Genomic DNA, 14,794 nt, shown 5'->3' with positions numbered 1-14,794 from the left:
AAGTGGGTGAGTGAAGGTTGGGATATATATAGGGAAGGGAAAGGCAGGATTGGGGAAGGTTCCTTGTGAAGATGATCCAGGAATGAGCTGGCTCCAGTACTTGGAGATCTTGTATCTGCAACTTTGCTTTTCAGCGGCTTTTACTAGTCATCGTTGGTTTCGACTATTAACTATTTTTGTAGTCTTCTGTAGTTTTGTGCAACGCTTTGCCTGAAATTTTTTCTTATAATTTTCATCTGGTATATTAATGTATATTGATTGGATCGGATATGTGCGCGATTGTCATGAAAAATAAATAAATAAAACAGAGAATAGCTCCTTCTGTGGATGCTAGTGAAATTTGAAAAGACATAGACTGAACATTTTCGTATTTTGTATATGAGAAATGATAAAACGTGAAATTTCAGTATGACATTGTATTTTCGCTAAGCGAATTTTATGCTGTATTTTCATACAGTCTATCATTTCTCTTTGTTACATAGATATAAAACGTGTTTAATGGCTAAGCGAGCTATTTAGACATTCGATATAAGTGTGATCAAGATCTTGAGTGTGATTCATCTATATTAAAAGACAAGTTTTGCCCAAATTTGATAGAGAATGTGATGAGGATTTAGCCCGGAAAATTTTTAAAGATCATAATTTTTGATTTGGATGTCAGAACGAACGAGGTATGATCGATTGTTAATCTAAATTCTTTTAAAGATCTCTATTCAATACAGAGTGAAATTTGTACTGACTCCATTTTTAAGCTCATTAGATATAGTTTAGTGCATTTTTGGAGATTTCATTTCAAACATATTTTTTTATGATTTATAATAATTTTTTATTTTAAAAATTTGAAGGTATTTTTTATTTTGATAAGTTATGATTTTATTTTGAAACTACTTAAATGCCCGTTTAAGAGTTTTAAGATCGTTTTTTATTATTTTTCTTTTTCAATACTATTTACTCGTTTTCTTCTTCAAATAATGAGAATCAACCGGTTCAATAATTTCTGCGGTCAAAATCTAAGTCTTTTCTAGGGAAAAATCTGAAGCGGACGACATACATGCATGCTAATCGTTGAGAGTGAAGAAATTAGATGGGATCTTCCTTGTCACACCTACATTGACTTTATCAATTGAACACAAGCTTAGTTGAGCCAGAGTTGCAGAGATTTATTAGAAATCACTTGGGAATATATATTGCCATAGAATTTCAAAAGAGCAAATTAAAGTAGCAAATGAAATATGTTCTTCGGGCTTGAAAGGGCTGCACTGTCAGAAACTCTTTGAAACTTTCAACCGTCAGATCAAAGCGTGAGTTAGACCTAGTCTACAACAGAAGAGAGTGAATGATCTCGCATGGACGATGGGAACACAGACCACTTGAAATCCTAGCTAGCTCATCGTGTCCATAACCATTTAGGCGTAAGGCAGGCGTGCACGAAACACTTCCAGTGACATTTTCTAATTAGATAACGCGAGTTCAATCTGGTTCTTTGTGCCATCTTGAAATTTGTGTTGCAGGCTTTCATCTTGACGTATGTGCCATGGTTGTCGTAGTGTCTCAAAACACGTCAAATGGCATCTAGAGACACCATAAATTCTGCTGCGAGTAGCAGGATTTTGTTTTCCTGGAGAGATGTTGATTTTTAAAGAGCATGTATCGAGAGCTTCCTGTGCATGTTGCAGATAATGCTTGATCTAGCAGTGTCGGTGTCTGGATGCCGAACTAGTACTGTCTTGGGCGGGTTGAGCAGGTAACTCAATGCAATTAAGCTCAGCTGACGAACTCAATGCCAAAGAGGAGACGAAAGGACAGGGTGACAGGATCACAAGCAGCTCGTCGTTTTGTAGTCTATTTGCTTTCATCGAACCAAAACCACTGTTGAGATCATGAGATGTGATTAAAGCCTATTGCCCGTGAGCATGACTATGAACAGGCCAGTAGGCATCAAATCTGTGGATCCCCGAGCCAATCTTTTGGACGGAAGAGCTTTTCTAATAAAATTAATTAGTAGGTGATCACTAACGTGAAATGGAGTTAATTAGTGTCTCTCCAAAACAGCCTCGCATACGAAGATCTTAATTTACCTACACGCGTGTGTATCTTTATCACTTAATTAGCATTAGTGGAACCGATGATATGTTATTAAGATAAGCAAAAGAATTCAACTTTCACAAGTTCAATTAATAGAATCTCTAAATGGTGTTATAGCTGTAAGGCATGATTGCATCGTAGAAAAGACTTAGCCAAATCTAACTATTTTTTGAATTTCTAGGACCATTAATGTGTGACCGGTAGCAGATGCAGAATCTAATAATGGATGTAGATGAGAAAGTTAAAGGTCTCAAATTTGCGTAAATATGTTTTTTTTAATAGATCACAAAAAAGATGCTAAGTCTATAGGACCTGTGATACTAATATAACATCCCCAAACAATGAGACAAGGACATCAATTAAGTGGAGGATTAGGAAAACATTTTGAGTTGGAAGCTTTAAACAAAAAGATATATACTGCAGTAGCTGTCTATGAATTATCTTTGTCACACAGGTATAGTCTTGCAATGATGGATTTGACGGCATTTACTTACTAAATGAATAAAAAATCTTGCACTTGCACCTCAAAGAAATGATGTCCAGCAGTAGGTAGAAACACCAATGATAGTGTATGATCTATTTGCTTACGGTGCAAAAATAATGACTCTTATGAATGATTCAGTTGTACTTTAGCTTAATCGCATTGCCAATGTTACTGAGGGACGAGTCAAGTTGAAGACATATTGTCAAATAAATAACGCTCAAAATTGATTTTTAAATCTGAAAGGTCACCTTAATTGACAAATGATGAAACAGGAACCATATTAGCCGAATCATGGTTCCTAGGACGGTTAAGTAAATGAACACTTTTCTCTTAAAAACAGTGTTTTCCAACTGAGTTCATACAAGTGATTTGCTAAAAGCCACAAATGCAAGGTTATATTATACAGCGTCAGCTTGAGCGCCAGCAAGGTATCACTTCTAGTTGGAACCAGTCTAGAGCAAAATCCTAGAACTAACAAAACATCAGAAAATGCTAATTAACTTGGCCTGTATCAACCATGAACAAATGTTTGCAATCTTACAGTTTATAAGGATTTCTGTATCAATACAAATAAAATGTATTTAGAAAGATGACTTCACCCTGTTTAGAAAAATAAGATACTGATACGTCAAATGTATTTTTAGACGATTTCACTTTCAATGGATTAAACATGTGTACAATGCTAACATAGACGATTTCAATACATCATTAGATTGTCTTCTTGGAAAGACCAACTTTACTGGTCTCTGGTTTCGCATCAGAGTTGAGTGGTAGATTGCCACGTGAAACTAGGGATTAAATCCTCAGAAGAACAATCTCTCATACATAAAGAGAACGCCCAATCACTGTGATTTCGCACAAGAGTTTATTGTGCATCTCTTACCGGAACTTGTGCTATTAATTGTTGTGGACGCATGAGAGGGAATGGTGGGAGGCTATAGGGGAATTGTGGAATAAACATGATTCTTTGAATTAATGCACAGGGGCGGATCTAGGAATTCCTCAAAGGCAAAGCAATTCTTTGAAGTATTTCTCAATCTCTTAAAATTCCTCAAATATTATTCCAATAATGTAATATGGGCTCTTTAACTAGACGACCAAAACAGTTGGGATATGATCCATGTAATCCATATAATTGGGACAAATACAACATGATGATCATAACAACCAGAAGGGAAAAAAAAAATTTAATCAGTGCAAAATTACTAATAACATAGCTTTTATAGAGCATAATGGATGATAAAGATCACATAGACAGCCCAAATAGTCGAGACTTAATGGTTTGAGGAGGAAAATGATGGCCATTCTGTCACAATTGGTGCAAAATAATCCAACTGTGTACTTCTTGTGTTTCTCAGTCACAATTCCTTAATCTGTTACATCTGTCATAAACATGAACCCAATACCACAAACTAACAATCATCATTCTCATATCATTTGCATATAAATTACAGTATGGAAGCATAGCACATGAGAAATGTGATCGTATGCAAAAATTTCCAGACATGACAGAACTTCAAGCATATCTTAACTGGTCGTTTCATTCTGTACAAGAAATTGATGAAATAAGGATGGTGAGGAACTGATTAACTTGAATTATACTAAACTATGATTGCAATAGGTTAAATGATTGTGTTATGGAGTAGTGGACATTTTAGAAAGAAAATGAGGCTAATGATATGGAATACCAATATATTTTTACATATAATTTATCCAGAAAAATAAAATAAAAAAGTGAAAACTGTGCTGTGGACTAAAGGAGTATGAAGAACAGATAAACAAAAAACATCTTAATGGCCTCAGTTGTTTAAGCTCAATCAAGTTGCTTGTGATTTCTGAAGATTCGCAATGAACATTAGATAATTGGCATTAATCCATCCCTTCAAAGTTCAAACTGAAAGATAAAATGCATAGTGGAAAACCAAAGATTAGTATTCAAAAGAAATGATAAATAAAGGCAGAGAAGAAATCAAGCTCAGAATTTACAGAACTTGAATACACCTTAATTTTTCTCTGTTGTATGCAAATTTTCCCTGACAGCTCCAAGTGGAATGTCCTTCTTAAGAGCAACATCTTTTGTTGCAGCGGATGGAGGTAATCTAGAGCTCCATGACAGCAGAGGATTATTATTTGCCTTCTACAATCTTCTGACTAGTAGTTTACCCATTACCACTTTCATTTTCATTTGCATTATCACCTATACTTTTTGCTCATTTCAACAAGCTTACCATTATTGTTGACGATGCTCACTTCAGGAGCAACTTCCTCAAATAGTTTCAGTAGAATTGGAATCATAGAATCAATCAGTTCATGAGTTTTCATCAATATTCCCATTCATGCTCTCACCCTTATGTTTTAAGAACCAGTATTTTTGGTTCAACATATCTGTAAATCTAAAGAGTTGCTTTTTCCCTATCCTTTTTCTCTTAAGGCCATCTGTACATTCCTCTAATTTCTTCCTATTCTTGCATCATTAATTCTGCTAACTTAAATTTCTGCTAGAATTAGCATAGGGCTAGAAAATGAACCAATTTTCCCTAAAACATAAAGTACTTTATTCTTGACGCTGAGGCTTGCTGACTAGGCAACCCTCCTTGAGATTAACGGCGTTTGAAATATACTGGCACATACTATTGAACTTCTGGATAGGCTGTATATGTAGACCTAATAGAGATCCAGGACTGTGAGTATGAAGTGAGGTTTCTTATGAGTTTAATCATAAATATAAAACAACAAGATAAGAAAATGGAAACTTATGTGAATAAAGTAACAAAAACGAAAAGAAAATGTAAATGGCATCTTAAGCTCATAGAATTTTCCTTGTGAAACTAAGTAACAAAATGGAGAGAGTCAAGAACGGGATCAGTAAGGCGTGACTTGTCACAGATGAAAATTGAACATGATATAATCACAGTCCAACACTCATATCAGTATTGATGACATGATAAAGGAAAACTAACTAAATTCCAAATATACGAAAAATGAAAGTGGAGAAGGAAACAAACCAAAGCATGAAACCATAAACAACAAAATGAGGCTGATCTACACAGAAAGACTTTGCAGCTTCCGAAGGCGTTTGATGGCTGAAGGGCACTTAACAGCAATCCTGATCTTCTTTACCGAGTTTGTTTTCGCCTTCATTTTCTTAACTTTAGGAGGTGTTTCCTTGATAGGTCCTGGTGGAACGCCCTTCTTAAGAGCACTACCTTTTGGAGTAACAGATGGGGGTAATCTCAAACTCTGTGGAGGCAGAGGGCTATTTGGCTTCCAGACCAGGTTACTCTTCATTGAAAACCTCACCTTCTTAACACTTTTTCCCCTATTACTCTCACAGTTAGGACTACTTCCATTTTCATTGGCTCCTGCAGATATAGCCTTTGTTCTTTTCTTCTTTACAGCAATCTTAGCTATCGGTGTGCTTGGTGAAGCACTCGTTTGATCTTTTCCGTTAAGGATGCCGGCTTCAGCAGCAGCCTTCTCAAATTGTCTCTGCAGGTTTGAAATTACAGACTCATTAAAATCAATCATTTCATGGGTTTCCATCATATCCCCATTCTCAATCCCAGCATTAACTATATCGACCTCACTACTTGGTTCGACAACATGATTCTCTGAAACAGAATCTAAAGATTTCATTTTATCAGTCTTTTTCTTTTTCCTCTGATCAGCATCTGAAGATGCCTTTGGTTTCTTCCTCTTCTTAATTTGTTTGTCATCTGGGTTACCTTCAATACCTTCATTCTTAATCTCAGCCTGCTCGGTGCTTTCTATCACCACGGTACCACTCACATCTTGTGGGCACCCATTATCCAAGAACTCGGCTGAGAAAGGCACTCCAGATTTTTCTAAAGTGTTCTCCAACTTAAGAAAACCTACATGCAAATTAAACAAAATTTTCCGATTTGCTTGTAGAGTTTCCAAAGCTGAAGCTGCATCAAAGAACATCTTCGAAAGTGCTAGCAACAAAGTAATCTTTCCAAGTTTCTCCTCTTCACTGTTCAATTCCACCTGACCTCCAGCTTTCATCGGATTGAGCAACTTCCTTCCGTTCTCAAGGAACCGGTCAAACATGTTTATCTTTATCTTATTCACAAGTATCCTATCCGCAGATTTCTCCAACACTAAAATAAAGGGCTTCAGCACCAAGTCTAGTGTGCCCACAACAAGAGGAAGGAGATCATTCGTCTCGTCCAAGAAGGCCTCCGAAACGTGGTACTTGACCCCATTGGCTAAGTAATTGTCGGCTGCAAGAAGCGATTTTTCCAACAATATTCCCATCATCCGACCGACGAGGTCGGGATCCCATCCTTTCTTCCTCAGCAGCAAGAAAGCATGCCGCAGGAACTTCCTAATAAGAAGGTAGAACTTGTCAAGGCGGAGGAAATCGATGCCACCCCACTCCCGTCGGATGGTGACGAGGAAGGCCTCGAAGTATCTGAAGGCAAGGGGCGGAGGCAGGGTTTCAACAAGAGCGGCGAGGCGGCCGGCGAGTTCGGCCTGGACAGGGAGCTTGTCTGCGTGCCAGAAGCAATAGAAGAGACCCTTCCAGACTTTGATCAGGTCGGCATCGGCGACGGCGTCGTTAGGTTGGCGGCAGATCCAGGAAGAGAAGGCGCGGACGGCGCGTTCCCGAGCGACTCTGTTGCAGGACGCAAGACGTTTCGCGATGATGGCGCCGGTAAGGGGGGCGTCCATGGGCGCCGCCACCACAAGTAACGGATCTTTACAACGCGGCCTTGAAAAGCCACTGCGCTTGAAGCCCTAATCAGGGAATATGAGAGGAGAGACAGGAGGCGAGAAAGCTACGAAAGAGCTGAGCGATAGAATACCGTTTCCTATTACGCTGGAACGGGCCGTATGGTGGCATCCTCAGGCTCTGCCCGGCCTGGGCCCGAAAAACTTACAACTCATCGCAGGCGGTTTTGGTCATGTCAAATTACATTGTAATAAATGATGATAAATTTTAGTATGTCGCATTGATTCAATTCCTGAGGGTGATCGATTCTGTTCCATGAAAATTTTCCATCGACTATCAAGATGAATCAGGAAGCGCACATAACGATCAACCCAGATGTCCATCCCATTTGATTGCCCCGATCCCCATTCGGATAATAGGAACTTAAGAGTGAGTAATAGTTTTCATTTCTGAATTTATGGTAACATATCTTACTGACAAGAAAGGAGATCACAATAATTTCCTCTATCACAATAATTTCCTATTGCGCATCAACAAAATGAATAAAAGAATAATACTGATTGTTCTCTTTCTCTGTTTCAGGCAACAGAGCACTCTGGAGGCAGACCCTGAGGGAACCTCGTGAGATCGGTGCAGTAGTTGTAGATCATGTAGTTGTGCTGCACCCATTTCATCTTCTCTTGGGCAGTAGAATCCAGTTCTTGATTCAACCATCCATTCTTGCTGGTAGCTGCATTCGGAGCACAGTTAGGGGCATGAGAAGCTGGAACACAAGCGTCGGCGTTGAAGTTTCTGTATGATGCCAGGAACGGTGCGTTGGACCAATCAGTCTTGATGGCGCCACCTCTGGTGGCCCAATCATCAGCATTCCAAAGGCTAGAGTAGATCTTCATGGGCTGGTTCTTAGGAAATGCAATACCTCTGGACTCCAGGTTTTTAAAGTCTCTAATTGGTGTACCATCAACCATGAAGCTGCAAGGACGATCAAAAGAACCATGGTGAAAAAGAGATTGACATAGAGTTTGTTTCAGTAGAGCTCGGCATGATTGTGAATTAAGAGGTACTCACATGACGTGTCTCGGGTTCCACACGATGGAGTAGGTGTGGAAGTCCTTAGTTGGATCAAACCACAGCTTGAACTGCATCTCTCTGTTGCCCTTCCCTTGCGTGAAGACATTAGTATGAAGAGTGTATGGGTCTCCACTGATATTTCCTAGGAACTCGAAGTCGATTTCATCATGTGTTGGTCCTTGCGAAGATAACTGACAAGTAGCCCGCATATTAGCCCCCTATATACATACTCCAAGAAACAAAAACTAATGTGGCAAGAGCTTACATAGTAGGCAGTGACAGTGCCTGCAGAATTGCCAGGAACTAGCTTGATCTGCATGTCGAGCTTACCGAAGAGGTACTCATTCTTGGACTGAAACCCAGACCCTGAAGTTTTGTCTAGTGTCAAAGTGAGAAGCTGGCCATTATCCAGGATCTTTGCTCGACCATCACCCCAAGTGGTGTCGAAGTCCTGGTAAAAATTGCCAGCATGGGCAATCATCCAAAAAGAACAAGTAAGGATTGCAAACAGCAAGCCCTTCTTCATTGAAGTAGAAGGTTGGTGGAGAAGCAGAAGAGAAATAGGATATCTGTATCTTTGAGCTGAGAGAGAAGATTAATGTGTCGGGACTGAGTGAGGAAGGAGGATGAGTTGATGGCATTTTATAGCTAACGATGATGATGTGATGAGCACGGGGCTAGTGGAGCAGTAGAGATCAAGTGATCTCACTGGATGCTTCCTAGCTGAGCTGGGTACAGTTTGCAGTCAGCAATGTACTGCACGGATCGTCATGGCAACGCGGTTTATATATTAAGTAGTGGCACGGATGAGGAAGACCCAAGACAGGACGACAGTGAGCTTAGCTGTCTCCTCCTGGAGCATCTGCGTTGCCAGCTTTAGCTTTTGGTTATGCCAGATCCAATTCTCACAAGCCCGTTTCCTGCTGGCTTCGTACCCTGGAAAACGAGTCACTGGAGCAGGTATCACCGACTACTCCAAACTTTTTCACCGTAAGCTACTTCAAGAAATGAAAACAAGAGCAGATAATGGATTAGTCCTTGATTAAGTTAATTTTAACTTCTTGATGACCATTTTGTTCTTCTATTATCTCCTCCTACTTATTGCAATGTTTAAATGTTTACTTTTGGTTTAACTATAATGATCATTTTAAGTCGATAGAACCATCTCAAATTAATAGCATGTAAAATTGAATAATGATATTTTTGTTACAGAGAACTCGTGCCAAATATCTTATTTATCTCTGATTATATTGCCCGGTTTCAATTGTCATGTTTTATGAAAATGAGATAATTGCTTCATTAGCTTGTTGGAATGTAATCGTGCAAACCACTTTCATAGCCCGTAACACTCCAATTGATTCGAAATAGAGTGTTTCAGATAAGTAATTTTGTTTGTAAAACAAAAAACAAACAATCAGTTTGTCTATTTCACTTGTTTATTGTTACTTTGATTGAAAAACACTAGTTTGATTTTGTGTATGTTTGTGTATGTCTATTTCACCATATGTTAAAATGCGAATTTGATAAACAAATGCTCATCTATATGCTAATCTGTTTCTCGATCCTTTCTGTATACAAAGTTATTGGGCACATTTTTCATTTGTTTGGATAAATTTAAACTATGATATCTGAAATGATATTGATATTACACAAATGACTGTTTATGAGAGACTAAATAATTTGTATGTCTAAATAATTTGTTTATGAGAAACTAAATAATGTAAGCTGATCAATCTGATGCTTTTTATTGTCAGACATCCAAAAAAGAGTTTCAAATAGAAATCATATTTCATTTGACAATAAACAAAACAACAATATCTGCTCTGGTGCTACAAAAAATTTAAAATGAATCAAAGAATCACAGCGGTGGTCCTCTCTTTTCTCTCAGGCAATGGAACACTCTGGAGGCAGGCCCTGAGGGAACCTCTTGAGGTCACTGCAGTAGTTGTAGATCATATAATTCTTTTGAACCCACTTCATCCTCGCTTGGGCTGTTGAATCCACCTCTTGGTTCCACCACCCGCCGTTGTTGGAAGCTGCATTAGAAGCACAGTTGGAAGCACCAGTCGCTGGAACACAAGCGTCGGCGTTGAAGTTGCGGTATGTTGCCACGAACGGTGCATTCGACCAATCAGTCTTGACGGCGCCGCCTCTGGTCGCCCAGTCATCAGCGTTCCAGAGGCTGGAGTAGATCCGCATGGGTTGATTCTTAGGAAAATCAATGCCTCTAGATTCCAGGTTCTTGAAGTCTCTAATTGGTGTGCCATCGACCATGAAGCTGGAAGAATTATTTAAGATTCATGGTGAGCAAGAGATTGATAGATAGGATAACCTCATGGGATAAAACTTAGCAGAATGTTGGATCAATTTACTCACATGACATGTCTAGGATTCCAGAGGATGGAATAGGTGTGGAAGTCCATGGTGGGGTCAAACCAGAGCTTGAACTGCATCTCCCTGTTGCCTTTGCCCTGCGTGAACACATTGGTGTGGAGAGTGTAAGGATCACCACTGAGGTTGCCCAGGAACTCGAAGTCAATCTCATCATGCGTTGGCCCTTGAGAAGATAACTGCATATTCAAAATTTATGGCTCATTAGCACATTGTTATAGTTACGCTCCAAAATGAACAAGTCGCCATTGTACATCCAATCGACAAGCTGAAAACTTACATAGTAGGTAGTGACGGTGCCAGCAGAGTTCCCAGGAACAAGCTTGATCTGCATGTCAATCTTGCCAAAGAGATACTCGTTCTTGGTTCGAAAGCCAGACCCGGAGGCCTTGTCGAGTGACAGAGTAAGGAGTTGGCCATTGTTGAGGATCTTTGCTCGTCCATCACCCCATGTGATGTCAAAATCCTGGTAGAAGTTGCCAGCAGAGGCAATGGCGAGGAGAGAACAAGCAACCGCCGGAAACAGGTAGCAGCTCTTCATGTTGATGGACAATTAAGAAGCTGAGGATTGTGATATCAGATTACTGGAGCTAGCTAACTCAATATGAGAATGAAATTGCGATCGGAGTGAGTATGGATGAGTCGATGGCTTTCCTTCCCTTTTATAGGTGAAGAAGATCTATAGGAAAATGCGAGGAAATGAGCCATAGATTGCTTCAACGCGTTTTTATTAAAGAAGTGGGAGGTGAGCAAGCTCAGCTGTCTCCAAATGGACCATTGCCAGCTTTTGGCTTCTGGCTTTTGGCTTTTGGCTTTTGACTGACGTATTGTATATAATTCTTTGGAAGCCCATTCATGCAGAGGTTGCATGCAACTCTACGCGCCTGCAAATCTCTCCACTTTCACTTAGAAATTGTAAAATTTGCTACAGGCTAACGACAACTCCCTTCAGATGCCTTGCTCATGACAAAAATGGGGTATAATTAATTGATAAATACAGTTGTAAAACAAACAAAAAAAATGGATTTGTAAGTTTGAAATCTGATCCACGTAACTTATTTATTTAGTTTTTACATTAAACAAAATTTACAATAGAGCTACAAATTAAAAGGTAAATTTTAAAAGGGATCTTATATTCTTCTCAATGATTTATTTGATTGATATTTTTACTATCTCCAATAGGAAATTATGATATTTGTAAACACTTTACTTTGTCACCACGTGCTAATACAAAATGCTAGATAAAAGAAACAAATTGTCTATAAAATTTGTCTAAAAGTTTAAACATCATCGCTAGGAAGTGCAAATCTTTCGAAAGGTTTGTTTCCATTTGTCCAATTCAATCAAAATTTGTTAACGATTGCTTATAATTAATTAATAAAGAAATGATTACGTTTAGGATTCAAATTTAATGACAAGTTTTGGATCCAATTATCTAATATTCAACTTTTAAAAACTTATTCCACGTGTTCATTAATTTAGTTCATGATTTATTTTATTTTATTTATTTTACTTTGCAGGAATTGTCCGAAGGTACCGTACGATTTTTTATGTAACGAGAGTTTTGTTATGTTTTGTAATCTTTAGTAAGAGGTGTTTTCATAATACATAGGGTCCATTGATAATTTTTTATTTGAGATAGAAGTAATAAGATTATTTTTATATAGATTTGAACTTTGTTTTTTAGTGAAATTTTATTTATTTATTTATTATTAGATTAAATAGCTGTTTGGTGTTTTTTTCAGTTTAGAAAAAATAATTGAAGACTGATATTTTATAATTTAGAATGGCTGAATTTAATGGAAGATAATTTATTCATTATTTTAGTGTTATTGTTTTAAAATTTTCTTTCTCCTTTTTTTTCAATCTCTATCTTTCCTTTTCTTCTCTTTTCTGTTAGAATAAAAAAAAACTACACAACATGGGCCCACTCTAAAAAGTACACACAGCGAGGCTGGCCTTGGAGTTGGTGAACAACTTTACCAGCTGTGAGTTATCATGCCAGCTGTTACGTGGGGGAGACAATGGAAGTGTCAGAGCGCCTACTCCACGGGCAGTAAAACTGGGTCGGGCGCGTCTCGCTGGCATGCGGCAAGTCGGCAACGCCCGGAGAAAGCGCGTTATGGCCCGCCCCGGACCGACCTATTTGCCGTGAAGCCAGACTGGAGAACTCCAAAACAGAAGAATTTTTGATAGAGTGAGCAAAAGTTTAAGTAAACTTATTTAATTGATTGAATTTAAATTATTTAAAATTTTAGTTTTTTAAAAAAATCAACAATATCTATTAATTTTATTTAATTTTAAAATTTTTAATTTAATTTAATTTAATTAATTAAAATAAATAAATAAATAATAAATTTCTAAATAAATAAATTTTTAAATTTTTAATTAATTGATAAATCTTTCATGATATTTAAAAATTTTGATTAATTTGATTTTTGATCAAATTAATTGATATTTTATTGGTTGAGTTTGTTCAATTTTTATTTAAAAATTTAATTGGTCCAGTTAGTTCAAAAAAATTTAATTTATTCAATTTTGATTAATTTAATTTGATTTTAATCGAATTTCCAACTCTAATTATTAGTATTAATTAAAATTAATTAGTTATATATTTTTAAAATTACAAACAGTATAAAATTAAAAGACTATTTTCCTTTTTGTTCCTTATTTTAAAATCAGGTTATTTGGCCTAAAATGTTGATTCGAGAAACAATTAAATTATTTTAAGGAATGTACTCAGGTATTTTGATTTAAAATTTATAGTGATTTTTATATGTTTTGGAATATACAAAGCCTTGTTTAAGCATTACCCACTATAAGAATTTTTGTCTAAGTAAAAGAACAAAAATGACTTCCTCATTTTCATCAAACGTCTTAGTACTTGAGAGGCAATGAGATGGAATGTCGATTAACTATCCAGAAAATGGATGGAAATCTAGTCTTTACAATGCTTAATCATACTTCATTTTTTTTTTGACTAAATAAAGGTGTGTCAACGGCCGGTGTTTAGTTAGATTCTGTTCATCAAGCTTGCTAAATGAAGCTAAATGTATTAAGTGATGGAACTCAAATAGAATTTTCACGTCAGCGTCATTTATGAGTTGCTTTTCCGTCCCAGTTTCTGGGAGTTACATTGCAGGCCAGGTCTAGAACTCCTCCACACCTATTAAAGTTCAAATTGTATCCTCCTGTTATCCTTCTTCGAAAGCTTAGTACAAGAGAATACGCCATGTAAACAAATTCCTTTACAGGACTGCAATTGGGTCCTCTGCTCACACAATTCTCAAGACTCTGGACCATCTCTTGTGTAACATTGCAATATCTCTGTTGGGCTGAAGATAATCCAACAAGCTTGTGGACATAATGTTGCTGCATTAGCAGGCCATTGTTTTTGTCGTGGGTTTTAGATGTGGAACTTTTGTGTCTGTAGAGTCCCATGTTTACAATCCAACTACGTATTCAGATATGTATTTCTACTTATCAATAGCGATGAAATGAGCACGCCTGTTCACACTCGTCTTAAAAAAAAAAATAGTGATAAAATCTTCCAGAATGAAGAGACCAACGACCATGTAACTGTTAAGAGATCCAAATCCAGCCCATAACCGTTGATAAGAAATCGTTCGAGCCCAAATGCCCAAGCATGGAAGCCGATCTTCTCTTTACCCTGTCTGCTATAGTGAAGGGTGGTCAACTTCACTATGAATTAAGGATGGATGGGGGTACCGTGCCTCCAAAAAATCCCTTAGGGGGTTTTCTGATATGGGACCGTTTCGGCGGTGGAGTCGGTCACTATAAAAAGTTTACCCACTTATGTTGAGTTGAAGTGTCTTATCCCTAGGGGTAAGCATGGAGACACCTGTTGTTTGAGGTTTCGAGTTCGAATCCTCTTAGCAACATATATTTGTTGACTGAGGTGCTGTGCGATTCATGTGTTAGCTCAGTTAAAGTGCTGTTTCGGCAGTATGCTCTTATCAACCTAGTGGTACCGTGCCTCCAAAAAAAATCTCTTAGGGGGTTTTTTGATATGGGGCCGTTTCGGCGATGGGGTCGGTCACTATAAA

At 37.8% G+C, this 14,794-nt stretch overlaps 3 protein-coding genes across 3 annotated transcripts; all 3 read right to left on the bottom strand.

Annotated features, from left to right (window-relative positions):
• Positions 1 to 5,435: 5,435 nt before the first annotated feature.
• LOC141840080 (uncharacterized) lies at positions 5,436 to 7,354 on the bottom strand. Its single transcript, XM_074727973.1, has one exon. The coding sequence runs from the start codon at positions 7,262 to 7,264 to the stop codon at positions 5,612 to 5,614; it is 1,653 nt and encodes a 550-aa protein (XP_074584074.1). The 5' UTR covers positions 7,265 to 7,354; the 3' UTR covers positions 5,436 to 5,611.
• A 440-nt stretch (positions 7,355 to 7,794) lies between these two features.
• Positions 7,795 to 8,945, bottom strand: LOC141838579 (putative xyloglucan endotransglucosylase/hydrolase protein 23). The gene is made up of 3 exons (XM_074726092.1): positions 8,602 to 8,945; positions 8,334 to 8,527; positions 7,795 to 8,237 (listed from the first exon to the last, which is right to left on the bottom strand). The coding sequence occupies exons 1-3, from the start codon at positions 8,860 to 8,862 to the stop codon at positions 7,844 to 7,846; spliced, it is 849 nt and encodes a 282-aa protein (XP_074582193.1). The 5' UTR covers positions 8,863 to 8,945; the 3' UTR covers positions 7,795 to 7,843.
• A 1,151-nt stretch (positions 8,946 to 10,096) lies between these two features.
• On the bottom strand, positions 10,097 to 11,356 carry LOC141838439 (xyloglucan endotransglucosylase protein 7-like). Its single transcript, XM_074725915.1, has 3 exons — positions 11,008 to 11,356; positions 10,713 to 10,906; positions 10,097 to 10,614 (listed from the first exon to the last, which is right to left on the bottom strand). The coding sequence occupies exons 1-3, from the start codon at positions 11,266 to 11,268 to the stop codon at positions 10,221 to 10,223; spliced, it is 849 nt and encodes a 282-aa protein (XP_074582016.1). The 5' UTR covers positions 11,269 to 11,356; the 3' UTR covers positions 10,097 to 10,220.
• Between the last annotated feature and the right edge of the window lie 3,438 nt (positions 11,357 to 14,794).

Source organism: Curcuma longa, chromosome 11 (assembly GCF_044706935.1).
Source record: "Curcuma longa cultivar G26 ecotype Majalengka, Jawa Barat chromosome 11, ITB_CL_G26_1.1, whole genome shotgun sequence".
Taxonomy (NCBI): Eukaryota; Viridiplantae; Streptophyta; class Magnoliopsida; order Zingiberales; family Zingiberaceae; genus Curcuma; species Curcuma longa.
Note: the sequence above shows the minus strand (reverse complement) of the source record. Positions and strands in the feature narration are given on the sequence as shown.